This window comes from Symphodus melops (genome assembly GCF_947650265.1).
Source record: "Symphodus melops genome assembly, chromosome: 14".
NCBI lineage: Eukaryota > Metazoa > Chordata > Actinopteri > Labriformes > Labridae > Symphodus > Symphodus melops.
The window spans coordinates 2,435,564-2,453,438 of record NC_136704.1 but is presented as its reverse complement, the minus strand read 5'-3'; the positions used below and the strand labels follow the sequence as shown (position 1 = coordinate 2,453,438).

The 17,875-nt window shown below is 43.0% G+C and overlaps 2 protein-coding genes across 4 annotated transcripts in view; both read right to left on the bottom strand.

Moving 5' to 3' along the window:
• LOC306835271 (uncharacterized protein) overlaps positions 1 to 17,641 on the bottom strand; it is a 61,278-nt gene extending 43,637 nt beyond the window's left edge. Inside the window, exons 1-6 of one of the 3 annotated variants that reach the window (XM_079361722.1) lie at positions 17,468 to 17,641; positions 15,999 to 16,363; positions 15,774 to 15,891; positions 14,078 to 14,434; positions 13,764 to 13,904; positions 13,289 to 13,574 (exon numbers count right to left, since the gene is read on the bottom strand). In XM_079361722.1, the coding sequence (XP_079217848.1) occupies positions 14,204 to 14,434; positions 15,774 to 15,891; positions 15,999 to 16,363; positions 17,468 to 17,476 (723 nt within the window). In that variant the 5' untranslated portion in view covers positions 17,477 to 17,641 and the 3' untranslated portion in view covers positions 13,289 to 13,574; positions 13,764 to 13,904; positions 14,078 to 14,203. Of the gene's footprint in view, positions 1 to 13,288; positions 13,653 to 13,763; positions 13,905 to 14,077; positions 14,435 to 15,773; positions 15,892 to 15,998; positions 16,364 to 17,467 lie in introns of those variants that run through there. The other 2 variants (XM_079361724.1, XM_079361723.1) reach the window with 2 other exon arrangements.
• LOC306835145 (uncharacterized protein) lies at positions 1,696 to 6,034 on the bottom strand (the record flags this gene model as incomplete). The annotated part of the gene is made up of 2 exons (XM_079361574.1): positions 1,696 to 1,833; positions 4,949 to 6,034. The coding sequence occupies 2 exons, from the start codon at positions 6,032 to 6,034 to the stop codon at positions 1,696 to 1,698; spliced, it is 1,224 nt and encodes a 407-aa protein (XP_079217700.1).
• Positions 17,642 to 17,875: the final 234 nt, after the last annotated feature.

The window sequence follows — 17,875 nt, the reverse complement described above, 5'->3', positions numbered from 1 at the left end:
TGAAAGTTTGATTCATTGTCAAAAGATATTTTACTTTCTAAAAGCTGCTAACCTTCAAACTGATGACAACAAGCTGCATCAACAATGACTGCTCTGTCCGCTGCCGCCGTCATCACGCTCTTCAAACTGATCTCAGCCTACTGCAAACCAGTAATACCACTCCTTACCAGCAGGTGGCAGCAGTATTATATTTTTCACACAAAGCAGAAAACTTGAAGCTGAGGAAACACAAATGGGACGTTTACTCTCTTTCACCATTATGTTCTGAACGCATTCGTAATGACCACGACTTGATGAAAACATGGTACAGGCGTAACATGAGAAGAGACTTCTGTAAACGCCCTCTTCATGCCTTGTTGACTGACTGTTTGTCTCCAACTGGTCACCACCAGTTCAACATGTTAAATCTGACAACAAAACCTTCAACAAGCTCCGAGCAGTACCGACCAGAACCACAGACTTTACCTGGAAGCCCTGTGTACCTGCCTTAAAAGTTCTGCTCTCTCTCTTAATTCAAAGCTCTTTATTGGCTTGAACATGTAAATATATTACCAAAGCATCAAAGAACAAATAATGCAATAATAATAACCATGAATAATAATGATGAACAAATCAAAAGTAACAGTAATAACTAATAATAACAATATTTTAACAGGAGTGCTTCTACTAATAATAATAATAAAATAATGTTTTGTTTTTTAGCACGTGTGTATAAGATTAATACAAGTGTGTGTAAATGGGTTTTAATAATAATAATAATACATTTTATTTGAGGGCGCCTTTCAAAAAACCCAAGGACACCTTACATGCAAGGTTTTAAAAAGTCAATAAAACAGAAACATAAAAAGGTAAAAAAGGACAGATTTACATAACAACAATAAAAACAGGAGTAGAATGGATGGAAATCAGAGTGAGTAGGCTTGTTTGAACAGACAGGTTTTGAGACGTGATTTAAAGATTGTCAGAGAGTCAATGTTATGGATGTCAGTTGGGAGGGAGTTCCAGAGGTGGGGAGCTGAGCGACTGAAGTATCTGGACCTCATGGTGGTCATGCAGGCAGGAGGGATAAGGAGGCTGAGGGAGGAAGATGATCTGAGGGTCCGGCTGGGTGTGTTTATGTGGAGGAGTTCAGCGAGGTAAGAAGGGGCGAGGTCATGGAGGGCCTTGAAGGTTATGGAGGGCCTTGAAGGTTAGGAGGAGAGATTTGTATATAATGCGGTCTGTGATGGGGAGCCAGTGGAGCTGTTGGAGAACAGGGGTGATGTGGTGGGTGAAAGGTGTTCTGGTGATGATCCAGGCTGTAGCGTTCTGTACCAGTTGGAGTTTATGAAGGGACTTTTGGGGGAGACCAGAGAGAAGGGCGTTACAGTAATCCAGACGGGAGGTGACCAGAGGATGGACCAGGATGGAGGTGCTGGGAGGGGTGAGGGAGGGACGGAGGCGGTTGATGTTTAGAAGATGGAAGTATGCAGACCGAGTGATGTTACTGATGTGAGTTTGGAATGACAGAGTGCCATTGAGGAAGACACCCAATTTCTTGACCTGAAGGGAGGGGACAGACGAATTGTCGATGGTGATGGTGAAGCCGTTTGTTTTTGTGAGAGTGGACTTGAACTCATGAGGAAAATCTCAATTTTGTCACTGTTAAGTTTCATAAAGTTGAAAGAGAACCAGGATTTGATTTCCTGTAAACAATCACAGAGGGAGGGTGGAGTTGGGTTTGGTGGAGAGGTAGAGCTGGGTGTTGTCCGCAAAACAGTGGAAGTGGATGTTGTGTTTCTGGAATATATGGCAAGGGGAAGAAGGTACAGAGGATTGGACCAAGGACAGAGCCTTGGGGAACACCAGAGAAGAGTGGGGAAAGCTGGGATGTGAATGTTTTTAACTGAATGGACTGAGGGCGGCCGGAGAGATATGAAGAAAACCAGTCCAGGGGTGTGCCTGATAAACCAATGGATGCCAGTCTATGGAGGAGGATGGAATGGGAGACGGTATCAAAGGCTGCAGTCCGGTCGAGGAGGATAAGGATGGATAGGAGTCCGGAGTCTGCTGACATCAGGAGGTCGTTGGTTATTTTGAGTAGGGCAGTTTCAGTGCTGTGGTGGGGGCGGACACCGGACTGGAACTTCTCATAGAGGTTGTTATTGGAGAGGTGGGAGTGGATTTGTGGCAACTGTTTTTCCCAGGATTTTTTAAATGAATGGTAAGTTTGAAATGGGACAAAGGTTATTGAAGTTTCTGGGGTCTGAACCAGGCTTTTTGAGAAGTTATTGCAGCAGATTTCAGAAGTGAGGGGACAGAACCAGATTTGAGGGAGGAGTGGATGATAGAGGTGACCAGAGGTGACAGGGAGTGGAGACAGACTTTGACCAGGGGTGTTGGGAAGGGGTCTAGTTGGCAGGTGGATGGTTTAGATTTTCTAATAAGATCAGGTATGTCAGCAGGGGAGGGAGGGTGGAAACATGAGAGTGGTTGACACACAGGAGCTGGGGGAACAGGAGGGAGTGGACTGCAGGAGGTGTGACAGGTCAGTTTCTGATGGATGTTTTCAATTTTTGTGCTGAAAATGTTCATGAGTGAATTACAGTGGGCAGTGGAGTGGAAGTGTGAGGGAAGAGAGTCAGGTGGGCAGAGGGAGTTAATTAAAGAGAACAGAGTCTGGGTGTTCCCATCACCAGCACTGATGAGAGTTGTGTAGTAGTGGTCCTTGGCTGTGTTTATTGAGTCCTTATAGAGAAGAGGGTGGTGGTGGTACATTTCCTTGTGAACAGTTAAGGTGGGTTTTATTGTACAGTCGCTGTAGTTGTCGTCCTTTAGCTTTGAGGAGGCAGAGTTGGGGTGTGAACCAGGGAGCAGAGTGGGTGAATGATACAGTCCGGGTTTTCAGGGGAACCAGTGAGTTCAGCAGAGTATGTAGACTGTTGTTGTAGATGGAAACCAGTTCATCTGTGGTAGTGGGTGCATGATGGTTGGGAGGGCTTCAATGCTCGTGGTGAGAGTTGTCATATTGTTGTAACACCCAAATTTCCCCCATTCGGGTATCAATAAAGTTTATCCTTATCCTTATTGATGTTCTTGATGTTACGAAAAGAGATGTCGCATGTAGGTTTAATTTTGGAAATAGTGAGATTTAAATTAAAAGATACAAACATGTGGTCAGAAATGGGGAGATCAGTTGAGGAGCAGTAAAAAGGGGAGACACCGGAGCAGCAGACCAGGTCAAGAATATGACGCTTTGAGTAGGTGTCGAAATTAATATACTGATGAAAATCAAAACTGTCAAGGCAGGATGTGATGTCCATAGTGAGGTTCAGATTGTCCATGTAGATATCATAATCACCAAGCACAATGACATTGGGAGAGAGGGTGCAGAGGTGGGTGAGAAGTGAGGAGAATTTGTTGATAATATCCTTATTATTTTTGGGTGGGCGATGCACAGTGGTTACTATGATTGGTGCTGGTCCGGTTATTTGCAGAGAAACTGATTCAAATGATGTGAATGAAGGGGTTGAGAGAGGCATGTTTCCTGGTAGATTATCACAAGACCTCCCCGTCGGCCGATGAGGTGGGGCTGACAGAGGTAAACAAACCCAGGTGGTGTAGCCTCGTTCACCTGGGAAAAGTCATTCTGTTGCTGCCAGGTTTCTGTCAAGCATAGGAAATCCAGTTTGCGGTCGAGGAGGAGGTCCTAGGGGAGAAGTCCTTTGATCATGAGAGAGCAGATGTTGAATAGTCCAATGTGGACACGGCTGGGTTGGCTAACACACCACAGTCCGCTGTATGCGTGTTTGTGTGTTGCTCGTTCCTTGTCCCTCAGATTGTGTCCTGTGCTGGTTTCTTGTGTCTTCCTATTTGCTAGTTTGTGGTCACTGAGCCTGTACCTGGTGAGGATCTGTCTTGTTCCAGGTATGTTTCTTCACATCGTGTTATAATTAGTTTTACTCTGATTGGTTTTTTGGAGAGTAACACGCCCGGACACAACATGTATAAAAGAGTCAACTGTTCTCTGGGAGCAGAATGAACAATACGGGTCAAGTACCAATCCCATTCAATGTCTGAGTCTCAGTGTGAGATATGCTCTCAGACATCATTTCAAATGAATATACTGATGATTTAGGTTTTTAGAAGCACCAGGAACATTTACCCAAACTGCATCCCAGTCTAATTCTTGTCCCATTCTGGATATATCCCTGTCCCAAGCTTTCATTCCTGATGTGGGCAAATATTTCTGGGGAAGGAATCACAACTTAAGTAACCCTTACCCCAATTTTTAATTTACCCTGTGATTGCATTTAATTTTTATGAGTAACATTTATATTATGATTTAATCTTCTGGAGGATTTAAAGTTTGTATCAACAAGAACGGCATGTTTCAATCAGAGCTTCTGAAAATTATCTTGTTCATCTACTCAAATGTTCGTTTAACATCTCTGCCAGCAGCTACAGCCAGTGTACCGAACTTGTACCGCAGCGCTGTTGTGGATCCCTTCACTCGACTCTTCATCTCCTCCAGTTTCTGGACCTTCTCTGTGTCTCTGTTCTCCTTCATCTTTTCAATCAGGAAGTCCAAGTGGAAAAGAGTGGACAGAGAATCAACATTCAGAGCGATCTGTTCCAGTCTGAGAACATGCTTGTAGGACTCTTCCAACCGTCGATCTTTGTCCTCTTTAAGTTTGTCCATTTTCTTCTGAAGTGTTTCCAGAAGGCTTGTTTTCTCTTTGCGGTCTGCTTTACCTTGGTCATACTTCACTTTTACGTCTTGAAGAGTTTTCTGACGTTTCCTTGTCTTCAGATCATATCTCCACTTTTCCTTCACATGATCAGACACAGGGCATTTCCCTGTACAGACAGTGCAGCGACCCTTACTGATCACCTCACAGTGTTTGGGATACCAGGCCATCAAGCATCCAGGGTAGTGACAGTTCTCCTCACAGACTGTACAACATACAGCTCCGCTATAGAACCACAGCCTCATTCCACCACTGATTGGTTCTTTCTCTTTGTAGACCTCATCAACTTCTACAGTGAAGTTCTTGTTGCTCGTCATCTCTTGTTCATGTGTCTTCAGGGCTTCCTGAGTCTGTTGGATTTCTCTCTGTTGTGATTCAATCAGCTGAACTCGCTCTTGCAGGTTTTGGATCGAGGCTTTCAATGTGATGCGTTCGTTCAGAACGGCCACAGTTGTTTTCAGCTGCTGTGGAGGCGTTTTTAGCAAAAACTTTCCAAACTCTGACATTCCTTCCATTGATACATCATATGCATGTTTAAGGGCTCTTTTGTTCTTCGTGTTCGTCCTTTCTTTATTATGAATGTTATCAAACAGGAAGTGAACAGGCTGATTCTCTTCATCTTTGGCACACTTGATGTTTGCTACTTCAAGGGCTTTAAGAACATTTTCAGGTGTACTTCCATTTGAGTGTGTGATGAGACAGACAATGTTGTTCTCCATGTTTTTTCCAAACAGAGACGCCACTGAATCAAGGATGTACCTGAAACGATCACTCAGGAGATTGTCGGTCTCTTTTATCACCAGACCCACGACATTTATCTCATAAACTCCGTCCTCTGAGCCGAACAAGTCAACTATTCTTTTCGTGATGTCGTCATCATGTTCAATCCCTCTGGTGTCTCCGTATCCAGGAGTATCAATGATGGTCAGAGAGCAGGACAGAGTTTTATCTTCAAAACCAAAGAGATCGTACACGATCACATCTAATGTCTTACTGTCAGACTGATCTCTCTCCTCCTTCTCTACGATCTCAAACCAGACATTGTCGTTCCATGTCACTCCCATGGCGTAGTTGACCAGAGTGTTGATCAGAGTAGATTTTCCTGATCCTGTTTCTCCCACAAGCAGGATGGTTTTGTGTACTTTAGTTGGATCTTTTTCACCAAGAGTCATTCTTGTTATGGTCCCAATCTTCTCTTTCTTTGGTGTCAGCTGGTAGACATTAGGAGATCCTGGACGGATCAGGTGTTTGCAGGTGATGTTGTCATACCTGTTTGTTGTGCTTCTGTTGAGAGGTGAAGACATCCGATCAAAAACCAGAAAATATGAATAAAAAGATCCAAATGGGATCTGTTAATTAAATTAGTTCATGCACATTCACACCACATGGATTTTTATTGCTAATTCCCGCCCTGTGCACAGTGGCGTTTAGCTTCTCCTGTCTGGACGGCGGTGTTAAGTCCCACGCTGCAGATCAAAGCTGTAAATAAAACAGCTTTTTTACTGCTGCTACAACTGAACTGAGCGAGCTGAAACCATATTTGCACACTTGTATTTACTTATGTCCAAAAACTTATTTGTACCCTGTCTGAAGAGATTCTTTATTTGTATTTTTCATTGATCTTATCGGTTCAGACTTCTCTCCTTTATTCCTACATTTCACTTAGCAGACGCTTTAATCCAAAGCTACGTACATCAGGGACGAAGTACAACAAAAACAAGGATCGAAAAAAGAGCAAACCATGTCAGTATGTGCAAACAATCAGCTTTAAATCCGAGTGGACACACAAGTACTGACAGGAAGTGACCAAAGCAAAGCACAACAGCTGTTCTTAAGAGTTCTAACCAGTATAGAAACCATCTTAAAAGTTGTTGTTATTAAACAAAATCCTCATCATTACTATCATCATCATCATCATCAACAATATCGAGACCTGATTGGTGGAACTTTGACACTTTAATTACTTTCTATGGGGGTTTTGTTTCTGGTTTTAGTAGGTTTAATAGCTCTTCTTCACTATGATGCGCTTTCGACACCATGCATCCCCTCTTACTGAGAGACAAGCTGACTGAGATGAGGGTGGACTCGCACTTGGTGAGGTGGATCACGGACTACCTCACAGAGAGACCGCAGTACATCAGACTGAAGGACTGCACATCTGACACTGTGGTCAGCAGCACCGGTGCACCACAGGGGACTGTGCCCTCCCCTGTCCTGTTCACCCTGTACACCTCTGACTTCCAGTATAACTCTGAGCTCTGCCACATGCAGAAATACTCGGACAACACTGCGATAGTTGGTTGTGCCAGGGATGGACAGGAGGAGGAGTACAGGAGCCTGATCGAGGACTTTGTGACGTGCCAACCATCTGCAGCTAAACACCTCCAAGACCAAGGAGATGGTGGTGGACTTCCGAAGGAACAAACCACATCTAGAACCTGTTTCCATCGGGGGGTCGACATGGAGGTGGTCAGGTCCTATGGGTACCTGGGGCTATAACTGGATGACAAGCTGGACTGGTCGCCTAACATGGACACTACCTGCAGGAAGGGACAGAGTCGTCTGTACTTCCTGAGAAGGCTGGGGTCCTTCAACATCTGCAAAAAGCTGCTGCAGATGTTCTACCAGTCTGTGGTGTCCAGCGTCCTCTTCTACGCAGTGGTGTGCTGGGGAGGAAGCTGCAAGAAGAGGGATGCAGCACGCCTGAACAGACTGATGAGGAGGGCTGGCTCTGTGGTGGGTACAGAGCTGGACTCACTGGTGACAGTGGTAGAGAGGAGGACTCTGGACAAAATACTCTCCATCATGAACAGCACACACCACTCTCTGCACAGCACCTTCACTGGGTAGAGGAGCATGTTCAGTGACAGACTGCTGTCACAGTCGTGCTCCACGGACAGACTCAAGAACTCGTTTGTCCCCCTATAGGCCATAAGACTGTACAACACTTCATTGTCACGGCAGGGAAGAAGCACACGGTGAACCCTGGACTCATTTTTCACTTTTTTCTCACTCCTCATCTGCACTGCTGACCTCAGAGTCAGCCCCCAGTTGGACACTTTAATGCATATTGATAGTCACCTTACTGAGCACTGGTCACTTTTATGTTAATCACCCTAATCGTGTCTGGTTTCATCCTACTGTTGTGTTATGCTACATCTGTAATGGTTGACATGATCACCCTAACTAGGTCAAGTTTCACTCTATTGTCTTTGACACTTCATGCTAATCTGCTCCTCAATAGTTGGGTACTTTAATGATAATCACCCTAATCACTCCTGGTTTCACCTTATTGTTTTGAACACTTAATGCTAATCACTGCTCCTTTATGTTGCTGATCATTTTAATGGCCCAGTCTGCATCGCTGCATTGACTGTTTAATGACTGTACTCACACCTCTGGCACTACCTCAAACACCTCTGTACATGCACAAACAACATTAGTTTCTAGAAGGTCAGCACTTTGTTTCTAAGGCTCTTTAACTGTTTACAGGTCTCTTTTAATCAGCACATGTTTTTCTCTCCTCACAGGTTATGTACATTATGCTATATAAGTTTAAGTCCAATGCTAATGCTAACTGCACAGGTTTAACCTGTAATTATATTTACTCTTAGTCACATAGGGGCTGCTAAATATTGTTTGGGGGATTATTGTATACAGAGGGGAGGGGGGACAGCGGGTGTGTATTGTAACTAAATTGTCCTGCCTGTCTGTATACTGCTACTGGATGCCTTGAATTTCCCTTGGGATCAATAAAGTGTCTGTCTGTCTGTCTGTCTGTCTGTCTGTCTGTCTGTCTTTCTTTCTTTTTGTCTTTCTTTCTTTCTTTCATTTGGCACAGAGTCAAAACAAACTAATAACATATCAAGACGAGTACGACAGGGACGGAGCTACTGAACGTGCAGCCAATCGTGTCAGCGCACAGGTGAGAAGAGAGGAGGAGTATGATGGTGAAGGATATCAGTGAGGGAGGAGGGGGTCAAGGGCTTTATGTTTGAAGAGAAGGATTTTGAAGGTAATCAAATACTAATGTTGGAACAACAAACGTGCACACAGAGCGATGAGCTACGCAGTGCATCACAGGCTGCCAGTCAGCACACAGCGTCATTCACAACATCAGTGTGCATCAACCAGATCGAGGTGAGGTGCCATGTGTGCCAACAGAAAGCGAGCTCTTGCAATAGTGGTGTTCATATGCACAGATAAAAAGAAGGATAGAAAAATGTGGTAAAACAGATTTAATTTCCAACTTTATTATTATCTCCAAATTAATCTGATCTGCAGCAGGCAACACGACACAATCCACTGATCGACTCGACGGTACACAAAGACAACACCACAGATACAGATAGATAATCCACAGCTGAAGTGAAAACAGGAACTTTAACCACACCGAGCCAGACGCGAGAAAAAGTTCAGACACGGCACAGAAAAGTGTCTTCAGATCAGTCATGACCAACACGCGGTCAAATGTGACAAACCAGGATTTGTATTCCAACAATCCAATATAAAAACTAAAACAACTCATCTGTGTTAAGGAAATATAGTACTCACGTTGCCATGGTTACGTCTTCAGATGAGCTGGAAGAGGGGGCAGCTGATTGGTTCTCTGTAATGAAAAAAAACAAGCAAGTGACCTCGGCGTCCTGTCAGCTGCCATCTTGATATTATCAGCTCTTAACGAGTGAACAAACTCGCTCAGCTCCTCCCCCTTCATGCAAACATTTATTAAACAATTACACTGAATGTTGCTTCATATCGATCTTACCGTCAGTTTGTTTCCGTGTATTTCAATCTACTGTTATCTCTTCTCTTTGTTTGTAAGTCTGTGTTTTAAAGTGTTTTAACCTGTCGCTCAGAGTCAGCAGTCTGATGTCAAGGAGAGAGAGCAGAGTTTATATCAGCAGTGGGTGTGATCACAGTGTGAACTATATCAGCAGTTTCTGTGACATCATGTGACCTGAGGTCACATGATGTCACAGAAACAGACCACAGAAATGTTTATTTCATCAAAGCAAGAACATTACCTTTTAAAGTCAACTCTCCTCCCTCTCATCCTTTCTGTTTCACTGAACCTCACCGTTTCTCTGAAATCACGTGACATGCTGAGAATCTTATCAGAGACCTGCTTACTTGCATTCAAAAAGTTGGAGCAAAGAATTCAAATGTCATTGATATTTCTGTTTGTTGAAAAAAAAGGTCTCAAGTTAAACCATTTGTCTTTCTGTATTTTATTACAGAGAATTAATGGTCTTTTGCAAAAGGAGGAAGTGAAATGCACAAGTGATAGAAATCACCAGGGTAGTGCAGAAAACCCACGCTGACATGTTCTATCATTCTGCTCTAAGAAGTCAACATATCTCAAAATGGGGAAACTGAGAGCCCTTTTCAGAAAGGAGGAGCTGAATGCAGCCAATAGTACAGACATAAAAAATACAATATCTGCATATAAAATACATTAAAAAGGTCATACTTCAAAATCACAAGAATCAGAGAATGAGTCCATCAACCATCTGTGTCCTCACACATGGTAGGTTTAAGAGAACGCATCATAAAATAGACAGTGTGAAGCTGAAGTCTGTAACTGAAACATTTAAGAAGGAGATGAAACAAGAGAGGTTTTGGGTTTGTAGAGATTTGAGGGAACGTTCAGGGATAGCACTGTTCTTCTGACTGGCGACGATGCGATGACAGCACAGGTAGGGAGGCTTTATTTGTCAAATATGCTTCATGTTAAACATACAGCACAGATGAAATTTCAATCCCCTCAACCCACAGTGCAAACCTGCAGTGCATTAAAAAACAAAAAAAAAGCACTGGGCTTAATAAATTATAATAATTTACACTTTATTAATCCCACGAGGGGAAATTCGGTTTACACTCTGTCTAACACACACATAGGCCGAGATACACACTCATGCACAAACAGGGTTCTAGTGACATGCATTAATGGAGAGGTCTCAGAGTGAGGGGGCTGCCCACAGCGAGCGCTCCAGAGCAGTTTTGGGGTTCGGTGCCTTGCTCAGGGGCACCTCGGCAGTGCTCAGGAAATGGACTGGCACCTCTCCAGCTACCAGACCAGTTTCCGGACTTGGTCCGTGCCGGGACTTGAACCAAAACATGACAATTAAATAAAAAAATAGCAGTACTTTCAAAAAAAACAAATTCTTAGCAGCAAAACTTAACTGAAGACATTCGAGACAAACAAAAAAGGAACGACAGACAATCAGTAGCCAATCAACAGACAAGGGCACTTGTGAATATTCAGCAGGATAATCTGTACAGATGAACATCATTTATATGAAGTTTGAAGAGTTAATGCAGCCCAGAGAAGTAAAAAGCTAACATTATGCGCTAGCGAACTACACCGCGGTCAGTTTACAATGACGTCACGACCGTTATGCTTCATCGATCTCATCAGCGGATTCGACAAGAAGCTAAACGTTAGCTTAATAAGTTGTTTATTAACCTAATATTTGCAAGAGCACTGAAAAACATGACTAGAGACTGTAAGGAGGATTAGGGAGAGATTTCCCGGCGTGATGACGTTTAATGTCTACAACAACCACTGTAATTTCAGTTAGCTACTCGTTAGCTACCGCCGTTTAAAGTTCGCGTAAAAACTTTAAAATACACAAGTGGGGTCTTAGCTAACATAGTTAGCAAAACATCAACATCTCGTCAGCTTGTGTTCACAGACCTTATTTCAAGCGTCTAAACACAAACTTTCAAAATCCCCATTGACTTTTAGAGGTTAAAACCACGGCGCTAAAATGCTAACTCACTTCCTGGTTTTAGGACTCAAAACTACACCAGTCTATGAAGGAGTGATGTCTGCTGGGAAAACTCAGGGGGCGGGGTCATCTCATTTAAAGAGACACACACACCAAAATGGATCTGCACATAACAGCAAAATGTTTTATTACCCTGAAATGAAATCCTCTTTTTGTTTTATTTTTCTGTTTACATGTTTGACCTTGTAGTCAAAGATGCAGTCTTTACACACTTAAAGGTGCATTCAGTCAGCTGTGTAGTGAATGAAGTAGTAAAATGATCCTCTGTGATCAGACATGAAGGAAACATGCTATGTTGAGATAGCTCTCTGTAATGTTTAGAATTTAGACTGTAGTACCCATTTTAAACACGAGGGGCCTGATTTACTAAGATCTCAATTAAAGAGTAATAAATTGCGTGTTCATTGCAAAAGTTTGCACGTTTGGCTTGTGGACGTTTTGCGGGTGATTTTCTAAGAACATTTGCATGAATGACGTCAGGTGCAAACCTTGTGGAGGCGGTAGTATTTCTGTCAGGCTTTTGCGCGTTCTACTGGTTTACGTCACAGAGAGTTTGGACGGAAAGCTGGACGACTGCAACCGCAAAATAGGTATTAGTTAGAGGCAAATGAACGTCCAGTGTTTTCAAGTAATAGCAGATAAATATGAATTTAACACAATGAAAAAGTGGCTAATAAGAAAACCTGGGTATTAAACACGGCCTCTCTTTTCTTCCCTCCTTCTTTTGAATGAATTGTAATACATTGCGCAGGAAGTGCGAGTCCTCTGTGGCACTGGTGCTCAGTGTGTGTGTGCCACTTGTGCACCAGAAGCTGGTCAGCGCTGTGTCTGATCGGACATAAATGCCATGGCAACAGGTACTGAAGTTAGGGGGAACAAGCATGGTGAGCCCCCCGTTCAAGCGTCCCACAGCGCAGCAGCAGGGGGGGGGGCTGTAGAGTGAGGAGACGAGCGCGCTCTGGAGAAGCGCTCTGGAGCGCACCAGAGACACGCAACCCGAGAAAATGAAATGTCCAGTTTAAAATGTAATGTTGGCGAGAAGAGGGAAACAGGACGACATAACGTCAATGTTGAAATTCTTTAGAATGCAGACGCTGTGAATGTTCACAGTTTAATCATGGCGTTTCTTTTAAACTATTATTGAAGCAAGATACAAAATAAATGCAAACCATTTATGTTTCTGTCATTTAAACATACGACAAACAACCTTGAATGTTAACACGTCTTTTATTGAGCCTATGTCTCCTCCTAACTGCAGCCTGCAGTGTGTAACACTGGGGCTCTTGGATTAGCACGTTCTTTTCAAAGGTGTTAAATTCAGACACCGTCACAACCACCGCAATTTTTGGCTGTCTTGGTAAATCACATTGCGTGTACTAACTTTTGCACGCTGAGGCAGAAACTCCTCGTTTTGCATATTCATTAAGGCAAACGTACTAAATGAACAGTACGTGTTGTTTTGCTCATATGAAAGACGCAATCCTCACTGCACGCTGTTAGAAAATCAGATAGCACATTTTTTGCTGGTGGTATCAAGTTTGCACACGTTTAGTAAATCAGGCCCTAGGTGTCAGAGTTATATATTACTCCTTTAAATCAACACAAACAGAACAAGTCTGTAAGTGAGAACACTTATAAATGTTATGCTAAAAGATCCTTCATTACACATTTTCAGTGAAACGTGTTTCCACACTTAAAATTCAACATGAATAGTAAAAATAAAAACCTGGATTCTTTCATTTTTAGTTATTTTTCTGACATTTTAATCTTTGGCGTGAGGCAGTAACAACGGGCCCAGAGCAGGGTGTCAGTGCTTGGGCTCCGGAGTTAGAAGGTACACACACACACACACACACACACACACAAACGAGTGTGTTCAAACTGAAAAGTCCTTGATGAAAACAGAACACTGTGTCTGATCGACTTCATGTGTGTTTAAGTTTCTGCAGGTTGACCGTTAAAAGCTGAAGTTGGAGGTCTGGTTGATGGCGGCCGGTTTAGTGAGTAGATTTCTGAGGTGGAGGTCGACGGTGCAGCTTTCTTCCACTTCCTGCAGGTGTAGGCGACGGTGATGGTAAATTAATGGTTGAAGAGGAGGAGGGGATGAAGATTCATCAAGGCGAGCACACTGGAAATAAATGTGATCATATAAATGTTAAAGTTCTGCCAAGCTCGTGAGTTTCTAAAATGTTGAAGAAAGTTGGTTACTTTCTTGTTTTTATGAAGATTTGTGACTTACTTTAGTTTTTGATTGTATTGACAAAGTTCGATGTTTCTGGCTGAAGATGCTCCTCATGGTGAACACGCTGTTTGTGACGCCGGCCTCAGAAACCACAAAGCTGATCCTGTCCTCTCTGAACGTGACATGTTGAGGTGTGGTCTGTAAAAAATCATCCAACATGACATTAAAGAGTGAGAAACTTTGCTGCAGGAGGCATAAAGTGACAACAACAGGAAGTGATATCTAAAATAACAGCAGTCACATTTCAGTAATAATCAAGCTAATGCTAATCTTCCCTGAATATTAAAGTAGGAGTTGAGGCTGCAGCTTACTTGACTTTCAGTAGAAGAAGAGTGCAGACAGGAGCTGAAGCTTCATCCTGTATTTCAGGAAGTCTGCAGGCAGAAGCTGGAGCTTTCACAGGTAGAGGTCAATGCTACAGGATGGGTGCAGAACCTTCAGCTGGATTTGGACAGCAGGTGGAGGCTTCTGACCCAGGAAGAGGCAGAGAGGGAAGTTTCTGCTTTCTTTTGTACCTGTCTACACCGGTGGAGGAAACAGAGCAGGTTATTTAAAGAAGCAAGAAGAATCTGAGGATGGAGGCAGCGGCTGTTGCTTTCTCCTTGATGTTTGGGATTCCCTCTCTTGCAGAACCTTGCTGTCTGAAATCCTGACCGTAGTTGACTCCTCTAAATAGTGTGGCATAAGTGTATAATGTATGTAATAAGGCATAAATGTGTGCCATAAGTTCTTTAAACATGTTGGAAACACAATGCAGGAACTGGCAGAGTTAAAAAGTTCAGCTTCAGGGTGCAGCTTTCTATTTTGCAGACAGGAAGCTGCAGGTTGGGTTTTACATTGTGTCTTAGTCTTTGATGTGGTTGGAGTATAAAGCTCCTCTCAGTCTGTCTGCAGACGGAGGAAGCTGCAGGTTGCTGACAAAAGCTTCAAGGTGGAAGTCTTAGTGGCATATTTCTGCCTGATGCAACCAGTAGAGACGACATTACAGGTTGCATGCAGGAGTTAGAGGACACAGCTGGTGTCAAAGTTGGCTTCAAGGGTCATGTGCACTAATACACCTGTGCAGGTTGAGGTGATATTTGCTTGCAAAGGCCCTCAGTGGAGGTTTGATATGAGTCTGTCTGCCAGGATGCAGGTGGAGGAAGCTGCATGTTTCTGACAGAGGTTGAAGGTAAAGCTTGGTTGAGGAATCAGAGACTGGTGTTGTAGTTTGAGGCCTCAGATCCTCAGGTGGAGGCAGACTGGTTTCTATATGTTGTTATGGTAGCTCTTAGCGAGCAGTATCTGCAGGTGGAGGAAACTGCAGGCTGCTCACAAAGGCTTCAAGATGGAGGATTAATATAGACGATTCTGTCAGATGCAACGAGCTAAGATGACTTTGCAGGTTGCAGACAAGAGTTAGAGGACATAGTTGGTGTAGAAGTTGGCTTTTAGAGTCATTTGTTTGAATCTACAGGTGGAGTTTGTCGTGATATTTTAATGCAGATTCCTTAGCTGGAGGTTTGATATCCACTTATCTGTAAGAGCCTGCAGGTGGAGGAAGCTGCAGGATTCTTGCAGAGGTATCAAGTTGACCAATAAGGTGAATATTGTAGTTCTAGCTTCGAGCTTGGAGGTGGAGCTAAGCTAAAGCTAATGGTTGTAGGTAGAGAATTTGTATTTGGCTGTGTGCAGGTGGAGGTGTTAGCAGCAGAGGACTGATGGCAGTGTTTAGATTTTAAGAGTGATGGAAGATCCTCCTGCTGCTTGCTGTCAAATGTATTTATCCCAGGAGGTGCTTAAGGTGGAGTCTTGATTTAAGAGCTTTAATCTAAGTCACTAAAAGTCTATTAATCTATTCTAATATTTACAGCTGCATTTTGGTCTTTGTATGCAGCATCTTCTTTCCTTTTAGTTTGACTTCTTGGCTCTTTTACGGGGCGAGTGTTCAGGACTCGGCTCTCCAATCGTGTCGATATCAAACAGTGGAGGATAGACGCCGCGTCCGTATGACACGTCGACACTCACCTGTCCGTCTTCGTCCTCTGACTCTGTGAAAGAGGGACGGTCCAGTGATTCCCACAGCTTCTGTTTGAGCCGACGTCCCAGGTCTAAACTGTAGGGACGAACCCGGCCACTCTTGTATCTGTGAGCACAGGAGGGAACACAAATATAGTTAATATTAATAATTAAATATAAATCAAAAATTCTGATTTTTAGCAATGAGTGATTCATTATTTTATGGAAACATACCGAAGGAGATCATCTGCCACTTCATGGTAGATGATCTGGAACTCGTCCACTGAGCGGTTGTGAACAGTCAGAGGACCCGTGTCAGGAGGGCTCGGCTGGTCCTCGGTAGAGGCCGGGAGGCTTCGGGGAAACTTTGATGCCACCGGCAGGTCAGCAGGTGGGATGGTGGCAGAAAGAGGCCTGGAGAGGAAGTCTGTCTCCACTGGAGGTTGAGCAGGAGGACGGGGCTCAGAGCTCCTCTTCCTCTTCTGACCGAGGTTTTCAGCAGAGGGCTGCGGCCTCGTGCTGCTGGCTTCAGGCTTCTCCGCACGCCGTGCAGAGATTCTTCGCCTCCAGTAGTTATGGTCTCTCAGGTGGACAGGACACTGCAACAACAACACAGACACCGTACATGAAACCTCTATGATGTAAATGTTAAAATGACACGAGGCAGAGAGTTTGGATCTCTGTCTTTTAGCTTTACATAAAAGAGCAGCAAAATTCAGTTTGTTCACCTTCAATACAAAAAGTCCTGGATGTCATATTTGTGAGTGGAAACTGAAATCACAGTGTAATGGTGTTTTTTCTCGTGCTCTAAACTCCTCTGTTTGTTATTCTGCACACTCGAGTTGATACTGTGAATATGTCCAACGTGTTCGTACGTAGCATTGATATAAAGGCCAAACACTGTCATTATATAGAAGCTCTCAATAAAGAAACCTCGGGCCAGAGGAACTTCTCATATCTATAAACTCTGGGAGTAATGTGTGTGTCTGATCACACTCAGTCACATTTTACAACCTGTACTTGTACACAGAATAAAAACAACCACTTCAATATGAGCCCTGAATTCAGGTAATGAAGCTCCACTTACACTGATAAAAATATTCTGCTAGATCTACTTAAAAAATCACTCTTTGTTTAAACTACTTATTTTTTTTACATGAAACAGAAAGTCCAAGTAAAGTGTACGTAATTTTGTCAAGTAGATTAAGCAAAACTAAACTTTGTATAAACTACACAATTTTGTCAATGTTGTCAATAACATTTGCAAGTATAACCAACTTGATTATATCATGTAGATCAAACAAAACTAGTCTTTGTATATATTACTTATAATCAGGGGCCTTTATAAAGGAAATAATCGACTTTATGCAAAATGAAATCCTCCTTAACGATTTAATTTTAGTCGACGTAAAGTCCCTGCAAATCTGCTGAGATAAGAATTATAATAATATATTTAAGTATTGTTAAATTTTGTAGTTGTGTTTACTTTAAAACACAATATTACATCTGGAGGACGTAGCTTAGCATCACTGACAGCGTGTGGAGTTAGATAATTTACTAACCTGCCCAGAAGGCCTAAAACACGCGTGTTGGTGCATCTTTAGCGTGTACACATGTAGTTAATATTCTAGCATTAATGACTGAGCGTCCACAGACATTTAAAAGTAAAACAAATAAAAGTTCTAAAATGTTTATAATCTCACATTTTCCATGACGGTGGCTCGTTTATTTTCTGTCCTCTGGGAGTCTTTCGTTCTTCTCGGGATGAAGAAATTTTCAGTCGAATCGGAAACTTTTTGGGACAAATCGTCGAGATAAAAGTTGTGTGACCTTTCTCTTGGCTGTTTGGATGATGAGTGAGTCCAAATGTTGTTTTGATCCAAAGGATGCACCAGGAGACGCTGCCTAGCAACCGAGCATTCTCACCTGCACGTCTGTTCTAGAATGTCATGAAGTTTCATCCAATCAGAGCGCAGAATGACCCAGACTGTTTCCTTGTATGGATATTAATTATTATTAATAATCAAGAATATAGATACAGGCAACATGGCAGTGAGATATCTACTGAATTAATTCATAGCATGACCTCACTGTATCATCGGATATTAAAG